The 24,006-nt window shown below is 36.4% G+C and overlaps 1 protein-coding gene across 2 annotated transcripts in view; it reads right to left on the bottom strand.

The window, feature by feature from the left end:
• LOC121422483 (uncharacterized WD repeat-containing protein alr2800-like) overlaps positions 1–22,936 on the bottom strand; it is a 44,117-nt gene extending 21,181 nt beyond the window's left edge. Inside the window, exons 1-8 of one of the 2 annotated variants that reach the window (XM_041617556.1) lie at positions 22,886–22,936; positions 16,542–16,750; positions 15,864–16,044; positions 14,103–14,209; positions 12,958–13,107; positions 11,511–11,591; positions 7,822–8,034; positions 4,942–5,077 (exon numbers count right to left, since the gene is read on the bottom strand). In XM_041617556.1, coding sequence (XP_041473490.1) covers positions 4,958–5,077; positions 7,822–8,034; positions 11,511–11,591; positions 12,958–13,107; positions 14,103–14,209; positions 15,864–16,044; positions 16,542–16,742 — 1,053 coding nt within the window. In that variant the 5' untranslated portion in view covers positions 16,743–16,750; positions 22,886–22,936 and the 3' untranslated portion in view covers positions 4,942–4,957. Of the gene's footprint in view, positions 1–4,941; positions 5,078–7,821; positions 8,035–11,510; positions 11,592–12,957; positions 13,108–14,102; positions 14,210–15,863; positions 16,045–16,541; positions 16,751–22,870 lie in introns of both variants that reach the window. The other variant, XM_041617557.1, reaches the window with a different exon arrangement.
• Between the last annotated feature and the right edge of the window lie 1,070 nt (positions 22,937–24,006).

Genomic DNA, 24,006 nt, shown 5'->3' on the forward strand with positions numbered 1-24,006 from the left:
ATATAAAAAAGAAGCATGTTTTGTGATTATGAGTAAATGTTGAATACCAGTAAAAAAATTTCTACTAAAAATTTCAAAATTCTGTGTACAAGTTTGAAGAAAAAAAATTAAAATTGGACAACAATTAAAGAAGAAGCATTTTATGTGAATTTTTAAAAATATGCATAAATTAATTTCACATAAATTAGCATATTCAATGAGTTTCGAAACTCTGTGAGTCTGTGTAAATGTTTTGAATCCCCCACCTAATGCTATCATAAAAAGCAAACAGAATTGAAATCAGACTTGAAATGAAGAAGAAGCATTTTGAAATTCGGTAAACATACATGTATAAAGAAGAGGCATTTTCTGTGATTTATGATTTTTGCATAAATAAGCATAAATAATTTTCTACTCAAAATTTTAAAATTCTGTGTACAAGTTTGGTGAACCTCATGAAGTTCTACTAGATGGAAGAAAAAAAAATCAAAATGGTCAACAATCAAAGAAGAAGAAGCATTTTACAAGTATGTGAATTTTTAAAAATATGCATAAATTAATTTTGCATACATGTAAATTAGTATACAAATTTTTCTAGTCAAAATTCTGCGTAAAATTTTGTTTGGAAGCAAAAAAAAAATAAAAATCTAAATCGGTTAACAAATAAGCATTTTTTGGTGAACTTTGAAAAATGTGCATAAATTAGCATATTTCATGAGCTTCAGAATTCTGTGTAGAAGTTTTGAATCCCCCACCTAATGCTATCATATCAAGCAAAGAGAATTGAAATCAGACTTGCAATGAAGAAGAAGCACTTTGAAATATAAAGAGGCATTTTCTATGATTTATGAATTTTGCATAAATTAGCATAATTTTCTACCGGTACTTAAAATTTAAAAATTCTGGGTACAAGTTTGGTGAACCTTATAAAGCTCTACCAGATGTTAACAAAAAAATCAAAATCGGTCAACAAATAAAGTAGAAGTATAAGCATTTTTTGTGAATTTTGAAAAATGCATAAAATTAGCATATTTAATGAGTTTCAAAATTCTGTGTAGAAGTTTTGCACTTTGGGGAGCAAATTGACCCAAGTCTGCATGTACATACTCTGCTTACATGCAAGCAATTCTTATTAATGCCCTCAATGATGTCATTATTCATATTTATGACACCTATATAGATCCTTGTCATTTGATTAGTTGCTTGATAATGATCCTTCAGTCCATTTTACAATGACGTCAACAAACGTGCAATTTTGGATCCATACAATTTTGTCCATTGCACGCGTGCACTGCTGCAGGCATGCACTACAAGTCAGGTGTTTGCAGTGCGCATGTTGTATGTACGCGACAATCAACTGACCAAGCATATTTTGCATCAAAATTGATAAATTACATATAAAAAATAATATATTTTTAGGTGTCATATAAACCAAATAATGAATGTTCTTTTCATCGTGCAAAATGCAAAATACTTCATTAAGTGAAAGATGAAATGAATGATCCATTCAACTCGGTTACACCTCGTGGAATGGAGCGTTTCATCTTTCACCTCATGAAGTATTCTGTCCATTGCACTCATAAACATTCATTATTTGTATAATATTGTTACTACTATTGCCTTGAAGACACTGGACTTATTCCACACTTCTGGACTATATGGTATGAGCCCTATGCATTGTACCATCAATTTATAAAGAACCATTCACTTCATTAAAAGTGCTTCTACCATTAACTTTTTACAAGTGGTCACTTCAAACCATTCAAATCTAAGTCACGTGTATAACCCTGAATAGGGAGAAGGTTAAAGGCATGTTCATACATAGCGTGACAAAGATCACCAACAAAGAGCAGAAGTACAAAGTCAATGGGATATGATAAGGGACGAAGACTTGCATCTTCGTCCCACTAACAAATCATGACAATGAAAAACGGCCATATTTGACTATCGAAATTCTATATTTTATGCTATCCTTGGGGTTTTCAAAAAGTCCTGAAATACTGTATTCCTAGTGTGTGTCACTGTTATGAGTAAAGGTTGAACTCCCTAACTTTCAAAGAAATAACCCAACATTACCAATTTTACTACTGGTGACTATATCCTATAAACAAGAACTTTTATTTTGCAATGTATGTGTGTGTATTGCCTATTGAGAGTGCCACTATTTGTAAGCACTTGTATACATGTACAACATGAAGATCATATAAAGTATCATGTTATGAGATATGATGAACACCAGTCTACATAATACACGATCAATCATCAGCTGTATCATGATCTAGTTCATGAATCTATAATTAGCAAAGTACATTCCTGCATAGAGTTATCAAAACTGAGAGGGGGGGGGGGAGGTGAACATGATGTATTATGTATCCTGCATCATAACAAAGACAAGCTATTCACAGCCAGTGCCACCCCCCTTCCTCTTGTATCCCCTAAAATCATCACGGTATAGCCATGACAAGACAAGGTAAGGGTCTATAGCGTTAAAAAAAAAATACATTACTCAGTACATACATGTACCTACGTCATTCCCCAGAGTCATTCTAATAATTTTTAACAGAGTATAATGTAACTGAGGGTACTAAAGGATGGACCACAAAAATTCTGAATCTTTTGAAAACACAAATGAGAAAGGTAGATTCAAGTCACTGTCATTCACCATATTTCAACACAAGAGGGCACATGACATATTTTGCCAATGGATAGAGAAAGAGAGAATAGCATATTGATCATTCTAGCTCTATCTGAGATCTATTGTTCTTCTATTTTTCTTTAAGAAGGGAATTGGGGACGAATCAACGAAGACCGGATTACCAAGATATACTGTTATCTAAAAGTGGGATACAAAAGTACAAAGTGTTTCTTGCGAAAGTAAGAGGGGACTATTCAGCCTAAGTTGGGCTGGCAATATTACTGTTTCTCCCTTAGGGCGAACCTCGCGGCCAGTAAAAATAGTAATTGTCATTCCAAAGTCAGACAAATAATGCACTCTATTGTTTCTTGAAGCTTTATACAGATATTGGAAAGATAGGAAAACAGGAAAGAGATTAAGATAACATGAGAATATGAAGAAGGGGAAGAGGTGATGGTACTGTAGATATCAGTAATAACACATTTAACACCAATAGAGGGCTCTATAACCGTTCACAGCACAGACAAGTTACATCACACATGACATTACATTTTTTTGTTTTGATTTTCCTAGTTCGTCAGAGTTTGTTTCACTATCGCGAAGTATTTGATTGAGTACTACTTTTTTCTTCCTTTATTCTTTTTTGCCATTAAAAATAGAGAAACTGCATATTATTTGGAATAGCAAACTATTTTAATAAAGGAGATAAACTTATAAGCACTCCTTTGAAATATAGGTATTTCATTATACAGTCTGACCTCATTATCCGGACACGTTGGGACCAGTACCTATCTGGATAAGGGATTTATCTGGATCTGGGAGACCCAATATTTAAAAACACGCAGCTGCCTCCCCTATAGTAGCTACACGTAATATATTGTAGTGGGCACACACAGACAGTATTCACTGCAGTGTCAGTGCAAATTATGGCCGTTTTTTTACAGAAATGAAGTAAATTGATTGCCAAAACTCTTGGATAATTTACCTGCTGAAATTGAGGTATACATGTACATCGAGCATACCTCGAAAGAAAGAAAAAGACTCAATGAAACTAAGTTTAATAATTGGATTAATGCGGCGGGCACTGCAACTTCGCAAAGTTTGACTGTAGGCTCAAACATGATAGATGGCGCTGTCCGTATTGAGGCCTAGCGCTAGCTAGCGAGCATGTTGTTTTATCCCAGAAAAAAAAAGAATGTGATGAAATGGTCACTGGAAAAAAATACCTGTCTAAGTTCTTTTGGTGATTTGGGTAAGATATTTTCATAAGAAATAATGTGATTGTAGGTAGAATATATTGGAAAATGTACCGGTAATCAAAGTGAGTTTGCGTAGGAATTTTGAGTTAAGATTGAAATCTCATTTCCCCATGTACATGTACTAGATTGAAAAAAAAAAGTGTGCATCCACATAATAGAAAGATCCAGATGAGAGGAAGCCCGATAAGAGAGGTTGGACTGTAATTCCATCACAAAATTTGAAGTTTACACAAGCAACCAATAAGAATTATACCTGTCAAATTGGCATTTGATTGCAAACACATACCGTATACTGGCAATGTAGGGTCGTGATTAAATGATATCTTTGTAATAGTTGACTGATGGGGGAAGGAACATCAAAAATTTTCATCAGTTTTCTTTTAAACAGAAGCATTTCCCAGCTGCAATTATACGATTGCAATAAATCTAAGTAGCATTAAAATCCAGAAACTTTAATTGAAGAATAGCAGTAGACAATTTCCATTTTTTATAAACTTTTTTATGTTCTTTTTTAACCAAACTCTAGAATGCTACTGATGTAAGCATAAATGAATAATTTATTGTGAAATGCAGTTCTGATTATCCTGATTATCACTAACTTTTCAAAGAGTAAGATATCTAAGATATGCTCACTGTATTATCTGTGATAAATGGATTTCTTGGAATTTTCCATTGTAACCTCTGACCTGTCAAATAGTTAGCTATCTCATAGATGCTAAATGTGAAGTCTATGTGGTGTGCTTGAATGGTTTTCTTAGATTTTTAACAAAACTAATCATCACCAACCTGTAAAAGAGGTACACATATATATATCTATATAATAAAGAAATACTAAGTCAGTGATACCGACGAATTGCTATTCTTTGATTTTGCACCATGGTTTAAGTCATTAACCTACTGGAAATTTAACTAGCTATTAGAGACACTACTTTGACTGTTTATCAATTGGTCTTTCAATTTAACGTTGGAAAGATCACTTACCTCCTGAAGAGCTTAGTTATCTAAGAGACACTACTAACTGTTTGATGATCTACATACTTTGAATTTAACATTTCAAAGCTCACTCACCTGCTGAAGAGCTTAGCTATCTAAGAGATGCTAATTGTACTGTCTGTGATGAACCACCCAAAGCAAACAATCTTCCACCATCAGTGCTGTCCAAGGCCTGTACTGTCTTCCCTTTGAAATCAACTACATCAATTATCTGCAAGAAAAAAGATGAAAATATTTTCAGAACAAACTTCACAAACTATCAACAAGACACTATACTTCCATTAACGGTTTTACTCTACAGAAATCACATACAAAACTACAAATGATGTGCCACATTTCAGTGGCATTTCAGATTGCTCAATTTATCTGTGCAGAAATTGGAGGATTCAAACCTCCCAACTCATGTAACTAAGAAATGGGGATAATTTGCTTTAGAAACATAGAGAATAACAGTAATTTCCATTCGATTGTACAGTAAAGTTATCAAGCAAAATTAGTAAATCAAACTGAAAGAAAAATATGAAATCATATCAAAACAAGAGGTCAGATTGGTCAAATATTAAAACTATTTCCTCCAGATTCAGAATGAGGATTTTCAGGAAAACACACTGAATGGGATTTTTGTTCAAAGCCAGGGTAAAAATGGCTCAAGATTTTAAGGTACCCATTAAGCCTGAGTCGAATTGATTTTAAAATCGGTGTTCGATCGATGTCATCGAACACCGGTGCAGATTTTGCAAAATCGGTGCATCGAAAAAAAAATAAAAAATACGTCGGCCGGCCGATTCGTTTGGTTTACACAATCAATCATCAAAATATCAGTAATGTCCAACTTAACTACTACTTACATGATTTCTATTGCCCCCAAAATGAAACCGAATGACTAATTATGATGCTATTCACCATTAATTTGAAGTTTATTTCGATCATAGTTCGAGTCTTACTCGTCTGCTCGTGCCGAGATAATTTATGCACGATGAATTCATGAATGGAAGTCATGGCCATCGATCGTGCATGCACAGTACTGTTCTTTAATCAAACCAGAAAATGGCCGGAAATTGACGCGATCAACGTAAAATAAATCTTGCTTTCATGAACAATATTAAAAACATGACCATAGAACATTATTTAATCGTAAGATTTAACAATAATTTGCATATGATAATCATTAATATGAATTTAGAGCTTGATGTGAAACGTTTGTATTTCGTTTCAATTTTCAATGGCGGACATCTCATGACGATCGACTTGACTTCTTGAGTCGAGCTAGTGCACTTGTCTAAAAAAAATAATCATCACGTCAGGATTGATTCTCGAACATTGTCTACATGCAAAAACTCTGTTCAAGTTCGTAATATCACCATATAATAACATTTTACATGACAAAACAGAGAAAATTGCGTTTGATATTTTTTCCCCCATCAATTTGAAGCTAGTTTGTGCCCAACTTTGGGCTCTGATTTCATGAATGGGAAAATATGTCATACGTCATCAAACACGCATGCGCATTGTGCTTATTTTCTCGGAGCTTGGAGGAGACGTCCAGAGATGGAACAACAATAGAAATAATCCCAGTATTATTTCTTCCATATGAACGTAACATACTTTGCTGACATCGTCAATATTCTTAGTATGACCATAAAATCTTGTTAAATCGTAATAATTTAGATGAATTTAGGGCTCGATTCGAAACATTCGTATTTATTTTGATCGCATGCTCAATTGCGTCTAAAGTAAAAAACTGGATTGTCATTATCAGGATTAATTCTCGAACATCGTCATAACTCATATTCCACAATCTTTCCTCACAATCGTTATATCAGCATTGAATAGCAATTCAAATGACCATCCAGAGAAAATTACGTATTTATTCCCATAAATTTATTTGGAGCTCATTTTGGATCCAACTACACAATCTCAGGCAAGTTACAGCGCTCTCCGTTGATTGCAATTGTTTGCTGGCGCTGACGTCAAGCACGCCTGTCGTTTCGGGAGAGTGAGTGTACGGAGCTGCGGACGGGGCTGGTGAATGGACTGCGAATGCTAGTCGACCGAAAATCATTCGGATCGACTCTGCGTGATTCATGTCTTTATTATTGTTTCATTTCAAACTTATATGTTGTCATCTGCAAATATCATTGTTGAAGATATTTTGGGAAGAATTCTGCTTTGGTCCCGGCCTTTTTTGTGTGTTTTGTGATCATGGAAAATACAAACGAACTTTGCTCTGTCATCTGCTTGTGCAACGCTCACCCGGCCATCGCCAGCGCATACCGTCAGTGCGTAGTGCATATGCAAAGCGCATCGCATCGACGCAAAAACAAAAGACTAAATTTTCCCCGCCTTCAATTATTCGATGCATCGATGTTCGATCGAATTAGAGCTGTCGAACACCGGTTTTCAAAATAATCGATATGACTCAGGCTTAGTACCCATGATCTAACATGCCAATGATGGAGATCCACTGGTCAAAGTCACATACAACATTAAAATGTGGATTCATTTTTGTCAATAAAGTGGCCTGAAACAGTGATTTCTCATTATTCTTTATGAACATTTTTTGTTTTTAGGCAACTTTTCAAAACTTTTGCCTAAAGCTGCAACATTGAATAAGCTTTAACACTACAGCGACTGGGGATTCTCCAGGGCTCCCTTATTTTGTTTCCAGGGGGATGTTTCACAAAGATTTAAGTATGACTTAGAGTCGCACTTAAATACCGAGTTGCGTATGGTATGAAAGGCTTGACCGCATTGGTCAGATCGTGTCGTGAGGACGCGCACTAATGCGTATCTATCAATAAGATCGCACGTTGCATATCATGTACGCGTCGGCATTTAAGTGCGACTGAAGTTATGCTTAAATCTTTGTGAAACACCCCCCAGGGCTCCTCTGAGGATTTCAGGGGCTATATCGCCTCTAGCCCACATGGAATTTTTTCCCTGATGTCAACTTACATCAAAGGTATCAGTCTTGATCGCCTGAACATTCATTGTACCACTACCACCAGCCAATACAGTGTTGTTATCACAGAACTGAGCACAGTATAGGAACTCTCCTTCCTTATTGTCGGTGTCCAGGTCCAGTGTTCGGTCAAGATTACCACTAGAGAAGTCCCAGATCTGAAGACTGTGGTTTTGGACCCAAGAGGCTGTTAAGATCTTCCCATCCTGTGGTCGATAAAATAAAGAAAGGGATTTTATATCCTGCACTACACAGCAAGCTTCACGACGCACCTGTGTGAAATAAACAACCATGCAGATTCTACCTACCATGCTTTTACAGCGTGTTTAAGTGCTACAATCTACAATTTTTGCATGCAAGTGATCTTGAATATCACTGGTTTGCAGAATCTCTTTTCACAGTGCAGTGTTTGGTGCAAGCATTTGAAATTTACTTCAATTTACTTTACCAACTGACAACAAAAATTGATTGTCCAAGATCATGGTTCAAACCAATTTAAAAAAAGAAGAAATGTTTCTACATAAAAAAAGCATTAAACACTGCATATGCGATGTTTCCGTATTGCCAAAACTCAAGCCCACCACCTCACTGCATCTAACAAAAATAGAATCACATAAAAAAACATGTCAACATTCAAAATTAGGAGGAAAACATGTCAAGATTCTGCCTCTGGATTTGACACACCTCACCAGTGCCGGTCCCAAGCTAAGACAAGTGGAATGCCTCTGGCCGTCTCACCTGCATCACGCGGTTCAATATAGCAGCAGTGCTGACTTTGAATACTACTCTAACTCGCACAAGATGTTCAGTGATACATGGTTACTCTTATGTCCACTTTTTATGAACTAGCCCAATAAACTTACAGAGATATGATGGTTATTCAACAAAAAAAACCCAACATGGCCAAAGTTCATTGACCTTACATGACCTTTGACCTTGATCATGTGACCTGAAACTCGAACAGGATGTTCAGTGATACTTGATTACTCTTATGTACAAGTTTCATGAATCAGATCCATAAACTTTCAAAGTTATGATGGTAATTCAACAGATACACCCAATTCGGCCAAAGTTCATTGACCTTTGACCTTGGTCATGTGACCTGAAACGCGCACAGGATGTTCAGTGATACTTGATTACTCTAATGTCCAAGTTTAATGAACTAGACCAATAAACTTTCAAAGTTATGATGGTAATTCAACAGATATCCCCAATTCGGCCAAAGTTCATTGACCCTAAATGACCTTTGACCTTGGTCATGTGACGTGAAACTCATGCAGGATGTTCAGTGATACTTGATTAACCTTATGTCCAAGTTTCATGAACTAGGTCCATATATTTTCTAAGTTATGATGACATTTCAAAAACTTAACCTCAGGTTAAGATTTCGATGTTGATTCCTCCAACATGGTATAAGTTCATTGACCCTAAATTAGTGTTGTTATCTAGAAAAAAAATCCCGGTCCGAAACTGTCCCGGCAACTTCAAAATTTCCTTATCGGGATCCCGGCTCGTCCCGAATCCCGAAACATATCTCCACGCACAAATGCAATCCAAAAGTGTATACCTACATTTCCAGCCTTAAACACTGCGCACTGGCGGTGCACCAGACAGTCAAAGCATAGAGCTATTAACTGTTAGCTCCATGGTCAAAGTGTGCATGCCACCACCGCAAATTGTAAACATTCACTCAAAACGTGTGGAAAATAATGATGAGACAGTCAAAGCGTGCCACCACCGCAAACTGTAAACATTAATGACCACTGACATGACCCGAATTATGTTTGAGTCGACCCAGCTGCTGATCTGACAGTCCAATAACACACGTGTACCGGTGCCACTGATCTGTGGTCGGTGCGCACGTGGTTGACAGTTAAAAGCAAATTGCGTAATGTCTTGTCAGTGCGCCTGTGGCCCTAGCTAGCCCGGAATTTTAACTTTCAGTTTCACTCTCTCTCCCTCTCTCGTAACTCTGAACAGTATGATATCACCAAGGAGATATCTCCTTGATATCACTACTACTGAGAAAAGTGAATACTATCTTATCAGAGAAGCTTATTTGGAAATTTACACAAGATTAGTCCCGGCGGCCGGCACTTCGCATCAAAACAACAAACTCATTTTTTCTTTAATCATGAATTACTTTCGATCAAGAAAACATTATTTGAATAGATACTCAGACTATTCACAGTAAAAAAAATATTTTGAACAACTATTTAAATATTAAGAAACATTGTTTAAGCCAGTCAATATACAACTGTTTTTAAACTATTAAACCAATAGAATTTTTTTTAAACTTTAAACAGTTTGTTTTTAAATATTTTTTGCAATTTCCAACGATATCATTTAAAACTGTTAATATCATTGATAATTTGTTTGATGCATTTAACAACATATTTTTACAACATATAGGGTATGATATGACTTTCAAAACAATGTTGTTTCAAAGTTTAAACAACGCCACTTTAAACATCGCCAATTCTAACAGCGTTTTGGTACAATTTTATAATTTAAGTCGAAATATATCTAGGAGAAATGATTTGACCATAGAGCTATTAACAGCTCCATGATTTGACCGACTGGTTTGCAATTGTAAACATCAAGTCAACAGATGTCAGATGGTCCCCAGTCGTGAACGACCAAGCACTTCCCGTAACCCCCCTTCTCTCTCTCTCTCTCCCGGCTCTAACCAGCTGAAACATGATGCGCATTCGTCTAGTTGTTATTTGCAAACCCTTTCGCAAAAAAATACCCCAACAAATACAATCATCACAAAATTAATGGCGACTTTTTTTAAATGACTAAATTTGCAAATACTCATAGATCACCATCGTCAATTGTTAGTAAATTATTTCATGATAAATTCACTAGTCCATACATATCGTAGCAGATTCAACTCGAAAGTATGGGGTAAATGAAAAACGAACTGAGGTGAAAGAGGTCTGCACATGAGACTATACAGTAGACGATTGTTGTCTGCGTAGATCTCTCGGAGCCGTGTGCAAAGCTAGATTGCGTGCATGCTCATGCGATCGACGAGTACAGATTGCGTAATATTTCGAGGTGCATGTGCACACAGCCAGTTGAAACTAAATTGTTCTCTCGTATTTCGTAAGTACAATTACTAATTAGGGAAATATTACAACATGAATTTGGCCATTATTGATTTTATTTTCCTGCCGGGATACGGTCTAAGTTGATTGATCCCGGAACCGTCTCGGAGCCTCAGACCGCCGGGAATTCATCCCGATCCCGGACCGACTGACAACACTACCCTAAATGACCTTTGACCTTGGTCATGTGACATGAAACTCTAAAAGGATGTTCAGTAATACTTGATTAACCTTATGGCCAAGTTTTATTAACTAGGTCCATATACTTTCTAAGTTATGACGTCATTTCAAAAACTTAACCTCAGGTTAAGATTTGATGTTGACGCCGCCGCCGCCGTCGGAAAAGCGGCGCCTATAGTCTCACTTTGCTTCGCAAGTGAGACAAAAAAGGAAGGGGTTGGTGTAGGATTATCAACCTCACCCTTTAAAACTTTTAACCATTACAGAACAGCAGGCAAAGATCAAACTGAAAATTTGAATATGACAGACTAAGATGGCATTTGCTTGCTGCTAAACAACTCAGCCAGTGTTGCAAGAACTAAGCTCAAGTGTATGAATCTGATAATCACCTGAATATCTAATCCACTGCCACAGACATGAGGTCCCGAGATAGTACGTTCAACCCCATGCTCAGTCCTTGTATCCCATACCTAAAAGATCAATAATGATTGGTAATATATTAATGATTTTCCAGATTTGAAAGAACCCTCAAGAAGTCTCTCCTTATGCTGCACTGGCCGTAGCTACTTTTTGAAATATTGAAATGCATCATATTATTACTTTATTTTGTATAAGGGAACACCTTACTTAAAACAAGCTTCTTGAGGTGCTACCTACTTTTATCTTTTGTACATTTAACATTGGAATATCTACATATAAATGAACTGAATTGAATTATACAATTCTTTATTCATTTTGTAGAAATATAATATAGCAGTGTTTTAATTAGGAACCATTCTATGCATGACAGGTGACCCTTCTGTGAGGAAAATCACATTTTCATTAACAAGTATTTCTAAATGCTATACTTGCCAACCTACCTGTTAAGATATGAATTCTTGTTATTGAGACAAAGGCCCAAAATCACAAAGGTGGTTTTGAAAACCCACGGTTGAGTCCATGGTTTATGCAGATTTCCTGTATAAATTAGCTTAATTTAGCGCATATCGGGCGCGTGTATAAAACATGTCCAATGCTGATGCGCGCATTTGTCACAGTGCGCCAAATTGACGCCTGTTACCATGGTTAGATATGCTATTTTATTCATGAGTCCACTGTTTTTATTCATGAGTCCACTCTCCAAACCATGGACTTATGAATAAAATAGCGTATCTAACCATGGTAACAGGCGTCAATTTGGCGCACTGTGACAAACGCGCGCATCAGCATTGGACAAGTTTTATACACGCGCCTGATACGTGCTAAATTAAGTGTAATTAATACAGGAAATCTGCATAAACCATGGACTCAACCATGGGTTTTCAAAACCACCTTTGTGAATTCCGGCCTTAGAATGCAAAGTTTATTATTCACACTGACACTATCCACTATAGTATTAAATGGTACCTGGTGTGATGCAGATACAAATGTACTGTGGCTAGAATTCAAATTTGGTAAGGAACAAACAGGGTTAATAATAATAATAATAGCGGCATATTTACCCAGGGTAGCCACTTCAGTTCCGAAAACTGTTCTCCCAGCGGGCCCTGCTATTATTATCCCGGCTTTAGCACGGCTACCTTGATCGGGCGCTCGAGCATTCGAGGAATTTCTTCCTACCGGGTACCCATTCACCTCACCTGGGTCGAGTGCAGCACAATGTGGATAAATTTCTTGCGATGGAAATGACGCCATGGCTGGGATTCAAACCCACGACCCTCTGTTTCAAAGTCCGAAGACTAATCCACTGGGCCACAATGCTCCACAGGGTTACCTGTCATGAGTAAAATTTTAACTTCTGAACCAACCTGATGATAATATAAACTTCCACTTCAAATAAAAAAAAATACTTCTCACCTTCAGACAATTATCCCAGCCTCCAGTCACAAAGATATGATTGTCATCAGGATGAAACTTTAAAGCAAAGATTCTCTGACCATGACCTGCCTCTAGAAGATCATTACGCTCTGGGACCAAAGCATTTGATCCTTGATACAGCCTTGTGAGCTGAAACAAAAGCAATATAAAATTACATTACTTTAATCTTCAAGAAACTACCAAGATCTACAATCTATACAAGCAATTAATAATGATGGTGATGCTGATGATTATGTCATAATAGCCACTTTAGTTACGAAAACTGTTCTTCCAGCAGATTAGCATGATTGATTAAACACTAAATTGGTGACAAACTAGTCGTAAATGATGTGAGAAAACATGCAAGGGTGTACAGTTTTATGTCCGTTTCAGGTATGTGAGTAGGAAAAGGGTACCGAGGAAAATTCATCATATTTGTGGGGTTTTTTTTCTTGTTGATTTGCAACAGTTTTAAGGAAAGCTTTTTGCTGTCTAAACATACAATCCCATTGCAATCATTTTAAGGGGGCATTATTGTGTATCCGATATATGCCCAAATACCCGTGAGTTCAGTATTATATAGTGCAGCCTTGAAGCCTGGTACCACTGGCAGACGGACACAAAACGTATTCAAAACGGATACAGCGGACAGCCAAAATTTCTAGGTGACACCATCCATTTTCATCCACTCAAGACAATGGACAAAAGGGCGAACAATGAAATCAGTGGACCGATGCTTGTTGGATATAGAGTATACAATGGGTACATAACATTTTCAAACGGATGACAAAATTATTTTCCGTTTCACATCCTCTCTGTAAATGCAGTGGGACCAAGCCTTAATATTTGCAACATAAGCAAACCTTCAACCAAAGTACCATGGACAATTAAAGCAAGTGAGGTGTTGATATACATTTATTTCAAAATTGATAAGACTGGAAAAGGATACAACCTAAATTTCTACAAATAGAGAAGTCTTTACCAACAGAAATTTACAAAACATTGAAACAAGCATGAAAGATCTTCTTCCTCCTACTTCCGACCCCCCACCCATAAGAACTGCTTTAATTACAATAAGGACTACCATTTGGCACATCATAAAAAATTCTTATTTTTGATTTGACCATGACCTAGACATTCCTTACCTTGTTAGTATTAGCATGATAGAGTCGCACGCTTTGATCTTTGCCAGCTGTAGCATACATATCTCCATGAAGACTGAAATCTAGAGCATTGATCTCATTTCCGCCCTCTGAATAAAAACACAATCAAAGCACAACTATCTCTTACTTCAGTCATCAATTCATGATTAACCACAAATACATATCTGTTCCATTCCATGGGGGGGATGGGGTGCCATCTCTTATATTGCTTACATTCCATGATCCCCCCCCCCCTAAAATCATATAAACAGAATTTTCATTAACTATTTTAGATGTGATACGTACTTGACACATTAATGTTGTCAAAGTCAATGAAGAGTCGCTGAGCGAGCACATAATACACCCACCTGCAACCCGGAAAATGGACTTATTTTATTTTATTGACCTTTTGACCTAAAAATCAATAGGCTTCCTGGGATCCATGCAAGTATCATACCAAATCATATGAGCCTAGGATAAGTTAAACTGAAGTTATGGTGTTTACAAAGAAAAGTTAACGGACGGATGGACAGACAGCCGGACACCGAGCGTGATACCATAATACATCCCGTAGGACGGGCGTATAATAATGAAAATAAAAATCATAAAATGAGTGTTTGCATCTTTTTGTACCAGTTCCCTATAAACTATTGGCCTTGATTTCTATGCAATAAAAATTTAGAGTATTTTGAATACTGCATATTTTTAAGTGATTACATTTGATAAAGGATAAAATATGTAAAGCACAATTTTTTTTAGAGAATAATTCTGACCTACAAGGGGTGACTTTGAGAACTTATGGTCGCAATCATGTACGTGTATGTATAGCAATATACCAAGTAAGTAAAATAAAGATGGATACCTCACAAATCCCCTGTTTAAGGAAATGTTCTGCTCCCAAATAATTTGATACCATATTTTTGTGGTATGTCTTCGTGCTTGGATAATTAGTAAGTATTCTTTGCAGTGAAGAAACTTTTGTTTTGCAACAAAGTAAGGCATGACTGCAATTAATGAATCCAGATCAGATGTCTTATTGAATCCAGATTTCAATGATGTCATAATCCTACAAGGGCTGCATTAAAATCCAGTGCAAAACACCTTTTCAAAAATTAACATTAGAATTGCTTAATAAACACTTTTAGTATCAATTTTCAATCTAATTTCATCAAAAAGGGACTTTCAAATGCTTGCTAACTAGGATTATGACATCAATGGAAACTGGTTTTACTCATTGCAGCCATGACATACTTTGGCGCAAATTAAACTTTACAACACAGAAGAAAAAAAAACCCTCTTGATTATCCAAGCGTTAATAATTTATTTGAGAGAAGATACTCGTTCCGGCCATATAGGCCTATAATAATTTTGTGTTCATGGCACATTTTTACTTACATTGTATATTTCATGAGGTGTCAAGTTTTTTTATACTAACATTGTATATAACCACCCCCCCCCCTTTCCCTCAAGCAGGTTCATAAATCTAGTAATTTTCTTTCCTCTAAATGTGATAGACACCAATATCTGTATGCCATTGTTATTGTAATATGATTGGTTAATAAGATTCATATATTTTTCTGGGAAAACAACTCAGGGAACCACTTGGTTCAGAAAGGTTACAGGTTAACATATGTGGTGATGCTTTACTCTGTCATTTCTGAACACTAAAATATTGTAGGAAATGTCAAGTCATGTTTGAAGAGGGCACTTTTTAACCACCGATTTATCCTTGACAAAATTAAACATTATCATTTGATATCTTACCAATGAGTGTATCAATTCGCTTGTTTTCAGCTGTGTTCCAGAGCGATATGACTCCATCTGAGCCAGCTGAAACAAGTACATCTTGCATACCAGGATGAAAGCTAAGGCACATCACAGGAAGAGTAGCACGGTCACCATGACTTAATATCTTCTGCACAGCACCAGTCTTGCTATTAAACAACTGAAATTAAGAAAAAGTAGTGTTATTCTTCTCTACATTGAGTCAGGGGGAATAAAGTGGTTCCATATCAAAAGAAAAAAGTAACCAAATAATTCAACAAACTCCCATCCCTACCCTTTCAAAAATACATGTTATTATGTATATTTTGTCATGTCATCAAACAAATCAATCATTTCAAATGCAAATTCATCTGATTTATCAAAATTTAAAACAAGTTTCAACAAGTTTAACTATAATACCCCTTTCACAATGATCACCTAGAAGATTCAACAACCAGTAACACAAAGCAACTGAACTTGCTACATGTGAAAAATATTAACTAAACAACGGGATAGATTTATAATTTTTTGATCTGTAACTTCATCGTTCATTGGTACTTATTTTTAAAACTGTAACAGCTCTCCGCTTTTAGTTAGTCAACTACTGTATTTGGAACTAGATCAGAACTCTCCTGTAGGATACTGCAAACAATTTTTTTTTCACTCCTTACAATGTACCTTTATTCCCCCATTGCCTGTTCCCACTGCCAGACTATCACCGTCGTGTGAGAACTGTAAGCTATACGTTCCCATTGCTGCCTCATCAAGCTGGAAAGAAATGAGTTCTTGAACCTTTGTGAACACACCGGCACTCTTCTTCTGTTCAGAGTCAATAGCCCGGCCCGTACGAATGGCCATTTCTAAACGTCTTCTAGCCATGATGACTACTGAAGAAAGACAAAATCACAAATTGGAAATTAATTCAATCAGTAAATCAATTAATAAGGACATAAACAAATAGAGTAAAGCAGGAGTGTCAATCCATGGTTCGGATAGGGGTGCAAAAGTAAAAAAAACAATCCAATATATTCAAATTATAAGACAAAAGTTCACATGCAGAGCTCAGCAGACCAAGAATTGAGAATTGTATCTTTGACTCTATGCCAACAGGTTCGGAGGTGTCATAAATATTTAATCAGGTTGTTGTCCCAGATCTTGGCAAAGAGGGCTTTGTGAAACAGTCAGCGGACAAGTAGCTCACTATCTCAGATTTAGTCAAGAAGTTATTTTATAAGTATGACGGTGTTGAGAAACAGGCCCCAGACTTAGGTGATAAACAAAAATGGCTGTAGACTAAAAGCTTGGGTCTCTGTTATGTTGGTTGTTCCACTGAACTCCGTTGGCTCAACTCACCAAATACAGAGACCGAAGTTCTAGCTCGTTCTATACAGGGGACTCAATGGCCATATGTTTATGTACCAAGTTCAGATATTAGGGAAGTAAAGTTGTGCGACAGCCGAAGTAAGTCACTGTTTTTCCCCTTTTAAGTTTATTTTCCCAGTTTTGGTGCATTTCAGGCCATAACAAAATAATATACAAATAATGCATGCAGCCGAGTGTGTTAGTGGAAGTGCAGAGCACGTGAGGTTTCTTTAGATAGGAGCCGCACTGTATGCCCAATGTGCACTGTCTATAGAAACCGAGCTTTCTCTGCATATACTTTTACGCCCGACAGAGCAAGTGCATTATTTGTTTCATAAAATAGCAACACAGAAACAAATTCTTGAAGTTGTTTAGTTAGACTTCTCCCGGGACTTCTACCGAACTGGTTTGCTTGAGCATGCAATGTCAATTTTCGTTGCGCACCGCAGTGCACCAAAAACGTTGTATGTCATGTGATGTGTATTGGCCAATTGCGATGCTTGAAATAATACACCTATTTTGTAATAATCTTTATTTTGGTAGTTCTTTTAAAAAATATTTTTATGAAAAAAAAAATTGATGAGCCCCGTCGGGGGTATTTTGCATTGTTACCCCCTAATGGTGGCTGCACGATAGCGAGCCATCTGTGTACGAGGAGAAATTAAAAAAATTAAAAATGTTAAAAAACTCCTCCAGATGGCTGCCAGCTGTCTAATATGGCTGGAGCTCTTTCTATGGTCACAACTTCCATACCATTATCATTAATAATATTATTTTATCTCCACAATAACAGATAATTCTTCCCTCTGGGTCAGGGGCCCGTTTCTCAACACCTGGACAAGTTAGTCATATCTTTATCCACCAACCATGGAGTTAGTTCCAATCTTACTAAACCTGTTTCACGAAAGGCTTCCTAACTAGAATAGCTTGATATCGATACTATCGGTAAAAAGAGCAGACGAGACGTAGCCTTAGTCACAAAAAAGCATAATTTTCAAGAGAAAAATCACGACAAAATTGCAAATATTGTGATTAATTGGGAAATAGATCTTTTCAAAATAATAGCACAGGAGAATTATGGATCATACATACTTAGACCATGAAGACTGGAGCATTCAATTGCTGAGAAAATTAAATTATGAATAATTCATTTCACGACTAAAAATCACTTGTGGACGTTGAGAGATGGGTACCCCCGGGATATACAATTTTAATAGCTTACGAAAGTAAACCATAACGGGTTTCTTTGTTAAAAGATCATAATTATACGGTCTTTTACAATTCCAAAAATCATCAAAATATAATTCAACAAAGCATTTTTTAATCTTTGACACCGAAACATTCGATATTTGGCAAATAATATGCAGAAATTAGCATTAGAGAGAGAATATATCAAACTGTTGATAGGGGTCTGAAAACAACAAATACGAGTCCAGTTATGGATGGCCTGACGTGGTATAGAATCTTTATCGATTAAATTATTTTACTTTTACAAAATGAATGGTTTTGGCATTTTACCAACAGTTTTTATATTTTCTTAGGAAAGATTTTCGGGTCAATCCATGTCAAATCAACCAATGCTTGTCACCCGACCCTCTTCGATTTTCTTTAAACTCGCACCAAATGTTGCCCCAAGTGTCTGACGGAAAAATCTGAAATATTTTGCCCCAAGGTCAAATGGTTGCTACGATACGGCCTCCCATAGCAACCAATGCACACACAAAAAATTATTTTAAATAAAATTGCCTATTTTTGATTGACTACTGCAGCAAAGTTTGATTGATTACAGTCTTCATTTTAAGTAAATTGGAAGAACTTTTTGGTCTAAACATGCAGAGTATACTGTAGCGCGGACCTGTCAACCGGATTTCGCACACGAGGTCACCGAAAATGGCGTTAAGCATCCGTGTCAATGATTTCAGAAGCATGTTTGGAGGCTCATAAATCCAAAACTAAATTAGCTTAGAACCAAATATTATGCACATTTATGGACTTTCAGATACTCAAGAGAATTACAAAAAATTGACCCAAGAGTGTGTGTCGTTTTCCTGTAGGACGCCCTCAAAGTTGGATTTTTTTCAAAAGATGCCAAGTTCAAGGTCACGGATCACCTCCCGTCCCATCGAGGAGGGGGACCAATTTCTGTGTTTTGATAGACATTTACCCATATTTTCAAGTGTTACTTGAGAAATTTTGCTACCGGAATGTTTAGGGGCTGATTTGCGCATTCCAAAATGGTCGTAAACACCCTAAAATTGATGTTAATGACACATACATGCTTTTCAACACTTTTCAAATTGTGATAACTCAAAGATGAAGAGCCCAAAGACATTGATATCTTCTGTGATGATAGTCTGTAATTAGTATTAAAAGAATATATCTTCAGAAATAGTTTTTATTGTTGGTAATGACCTTGAAAACACACCTAAAATTCAATAAAAACAGTAAATTGGCTAATTTTCCAGAATCAAATGGCATTCAAATGGTGTTTACATTGACTTTCAAATGGGTGTCATTTCAATACAAAGGGTGAGCTTAAGCCAAAACTTGAAAGACATGTTCAACTTTTGGTCTACTTTGAGCAACATAAAATATTTGAACTCAAAACCATATCATTTGACCTTGAAATTATTCCAAATATAGCTATTTGTTGCTTCATAAGTAGCATATTCAAATCGCGCGTGTACATTGTACTTTGCAACACATTTCAAAATGGATTTTCTCATAGAGAGAATACCTGATCAGGCTGATATTTGCAGTATAAGTAGTCTGTAATGAGTTCTTGGAGGATCTACAGATTAAGTACTATTCTCTGATGACAATGACCTTGAAAATACAGCTGAAAATCATAAAAATCAATAAATCATACAATTTTCATTAATAATCAAGTGTTTTTATCCACTTTTAATTGTGTGTTATTCCATCTTAGATTGTGAGTTCATGCTGATAATTGCAAATCGTGTTCCACTTTTGGTCTACTTTAAGTTACGTAAAATATTTGAACTCAAAACCATATCATTTGACCTTGAAATTATTCCAAATATAGCTATTTGTTGCTTCATAAGTAGCATATTCAAATCGCGCGTGTACATTGTACTTTGCAACACATTTCAAAATGGATTTTCTCATAGAGAGAATACATGATCAGGCTGATATTTGCAGTATTAGTAGTCTGTAATGAGTACTTGGAAAATCTACAGTTTAGGTAACTATTCTATCAAGACATGAGTGGGTTAAAAACACTTGATTACTAATGAAAATTGTATGATTTATTGATTTTCATGATTATCAGCTGTATTTTCAAGGTCATTGTCATGAGAGAATAGGTACTTAATCTGTAGATCCTCCAAGAACTCATTACAGACTACTTATACTGCAAATATTAGCCTGATCAGGTATTCTCTCTATGAGAAAATCCATTTTGAAATGTGTTGCAAAGTACAATGTACACGCGCGATTTGAATATGCTACTTATGAAGCAACAAATAGCTATATTTGGAATAATTTCAAGGTCAAATGATATGGTTTTGAGTTCAAATATTTTATGTTGCTCAAAGTAGACCAAAAGTTGAACATGTCTTTCAAGTTTTGGCTTAAGCTCACCCTTTGTATTGAAATGACACCCATTTGAAAGTCAATGTAAACACCATTTGAATGCCATTTGATTCTGGAAAATTAGCCAATTCACTGTTTTTATTGAATGTTAGGTGTGTTTTCAAGGTCATTACCAACAATAAAAACTATTTCTGAAGATATATTCTTTTAATACTAATTACAGACTATCATCACAGAAGATATCAATGTCTTTGGGCTCTTCATCTTTGAGTTATCACAATTTGAAAAGTGTTGAAAAGCATGTATGTGTCATTAACATCAATTTTAGGGTGTTTACGACCATTTTGGAATGCGCAAATCAGCCCCTAAACATTCTGGTAGCAAAATTTCTCAAGTAACACTTGAAAATATGGGTAAATGTCTATCAAAACACAGAAATTGGTCCCCCTCCTCGATGGGACGGGAGGTGATCCGTGACCTTGAACTTGGCATCTTTTGAAAAAATCCAACTTTGAGGGCGCCCTACAGGAAAAAAACACACACTCTTGGGTCAATTTTTTGTAATTCTCTTGAGTATCTGAAAGTCCATAAATATGCATAATATTTGGTTCTAAGCTAATTTAGTTTTGGATTTATGAGCCTCCAAACATGCTTCTGAAATCATTGACACGGATGCTTAACGCCATTTTCGGTGACCTCGTGTGCGAAATCCGGTTGACAGGTCCGCGCTACAGTATACTCTGCATGTTTAGACCAAAAAGTTCTTCCAATTTACTTAAAATGAAGACTGTAATCAATCAAACTTTGCATGCAGTAGTCAATCAAAAATAGGCAATTTTATTTAAAATAATGTTGTTGTGTGCGCATTGGTTGCTATGGGAGGCCGTATCTTAGCAACCATTTGACCTTGGGGCAAAATATTTCAGATTTTTCCGTCAGACACTTGGGGCAACATTTGGTGCGAGTTTAAAGAAAATCGAAGAGGGTCGGGTGACAAATTGTCTGAAAATTGGTTGATTTGACATGGATTGAACCATATGTCCCCTCCACTAATTTTAAAAAATACTTCCCCAAAACCCCCTTCTGTCTTTCTCTTTTTTCTTCTTTTTTTTTCTACTTACTTCTGGTGGGAACTTGGATTCGAACCTCTCGCTGCAGAACGAAGCATCTCCAGACTGTCGCCTTACTCACTGAGCTAGCAGGAATTGTTGAAAGCCATGGGTTTCATAACAATTATCAACCGATATTACGACTAGTCTACTCTCCAAGAGTATTGGGTATTTATTTTTCTGACTAAATAAACCAATGCCATTGGGAATTACACACTCGAATTTTTGACGGAATAAAGCCATATTTTGGTATGTATCTGACTTTTCCTTCTTAAATTTCTTACATATATGTTAGATAATTCTTGATAAACCTTAATTCTCCATATTTTTTTTTTCAATTTTAGTGGAGGGGACATATGGAAGTCTTGCCGTTTCGGATATAATACAATTATCATTGAATGCATTATCCCACTTGTTTTGTGATGTTATTTTAACCTCTACGATTGATTACGCAAGATTATAATTTTAAAATTTCTAGGCACTTTTGCATGTCATAGTCTACCCACGTGATGCCACTACGTCATTGAGAAAGAAGTTATGACCATGATGACAGGTTCGGAGGTGTCATAAATATTTAGTGAGGTTGTTGTACCGTACCCGATCTTGGTAAAGAGGGCTTCGTGGAACGGTAAGCAGACAAGTAGCTCACTATCTCCGATTTAGTCAAGAAGTTAGACTTATGACGGTGTTGAGAAACGGGCCCTGAATTCTGCCTCTGACCATCCCCAGACCCCAACCCCGTTAACCTAGCCAAACGACAACCGGAGCTCTTCCGATCAAACCCCAGTCCCTGCAGGCAAGGCCGACCCAGACTACCACAACAAGCAGAGAAGCAGGCCGGAGCTCCCTGGATTACTGCAGCGTAAACCATCATCATTTCATGACAACTCTCCTACTCTCACTTTTTTCTCAACACCCCACATTCTCTGCTCCTTTTCCCACTACGAAGGATATTATTATACTAGTCTGAAGACCATATACTTGCAATGACTGTACCTGGGCTTGGTCAATTCTCAAATTCAGTCTGTGGACTTGCGAATCGACAGCTGGGGTAGCCTGTTTGCGCGTTTCCGTTTTACACCCTGGCGAAGGCATTTTCCGGAAAAGTAGCTAAAAAGCGACTAGTGAAGAGTCTACGTCTACGTTTGTTTACATTATCAGCTGGGCGCGCGATCCAAAGTCCGCACCGAAGTTATCCGCAGAACATACCGTACTGTCTTGCAAATGCAGCTGCATGAGCTTATACTTTCCAGGTTTGATCATTTGCCTTGCCGACTTGCTGATGTCTGTCTTTCTCTCTATCTGTCTATATATCTATCTCTATCTATGTAACTGCAGTATCTATCTATCTAATAATCCTCTCTGTCTCTCTCATTCTTTATCTAACATCTATCTATCTCAAATCTCTCTATCCATCCATCTGTCTGTCTTTCTCTATTTCTCTCTCTCTCTACCTACCTATGTAACTACAGTATCTATCTGTTAATTTGTCGCTCTTCTCTCTCATTCTTGATCTATCTGACATCTATCTATCTCTCAAATTCTCTATCTATCTCTCTATCCATCTGTCTGTCTTTCTCTATTTCTCTCTATCTATTTATCTATTTTTTAACTAGAGTATCTCATCTATCTGTTAATTTGTTAATAATCTTCTCTGTCTCTCTCATTCTTTAATTATCTATTTAATATCTCTCTCTATCTATCTATCTATCCATCTGTCTGTCTTTCTCTTATTCTCTCTATCTATTTATCTATCTATTTTTTTAACTTATCTATCTGTTAATTTGTTAATATTATTTGTCTCTCTCCCTCTTTATCTATCTAACATCTATCTATCTCTATTTATCTATCCATCTGTCTGTCTTTCTCTACTATCTATATATCTATCTATCTATGTATCTATCTATCTATCTGTTAATTTGTCTATCTTCTCTTTCTCTCTCATTCTTTATCTTTCTATCTATCTAACATCTATCTATCTGTCTCTCAAATTCTCTATCTCTCTCCCTCTCTAGCATTTTCTCTCTCTCTCTTTGTCCGTCCATATTTCTATCTACGACATCTCTCTCTCTCTCTTTCTATCTATCTATCTATCCACCTCTCTCTCTCTATTTCTA

This window comes from Lytechinus variegatus, chromosome 10, assembly GCF_018143015.1.
Source record: "Lytechinus variegatus isolate NC3 chromosome 10, Lvar_3.0, whole genome shotgun sequence".
NCBI lineage: Eukaryota > Metazoa > Echinodermata > Echinoidea > Temnopleuroida > Toxopneustidae > Lytechinus > Lytechinus variegatus.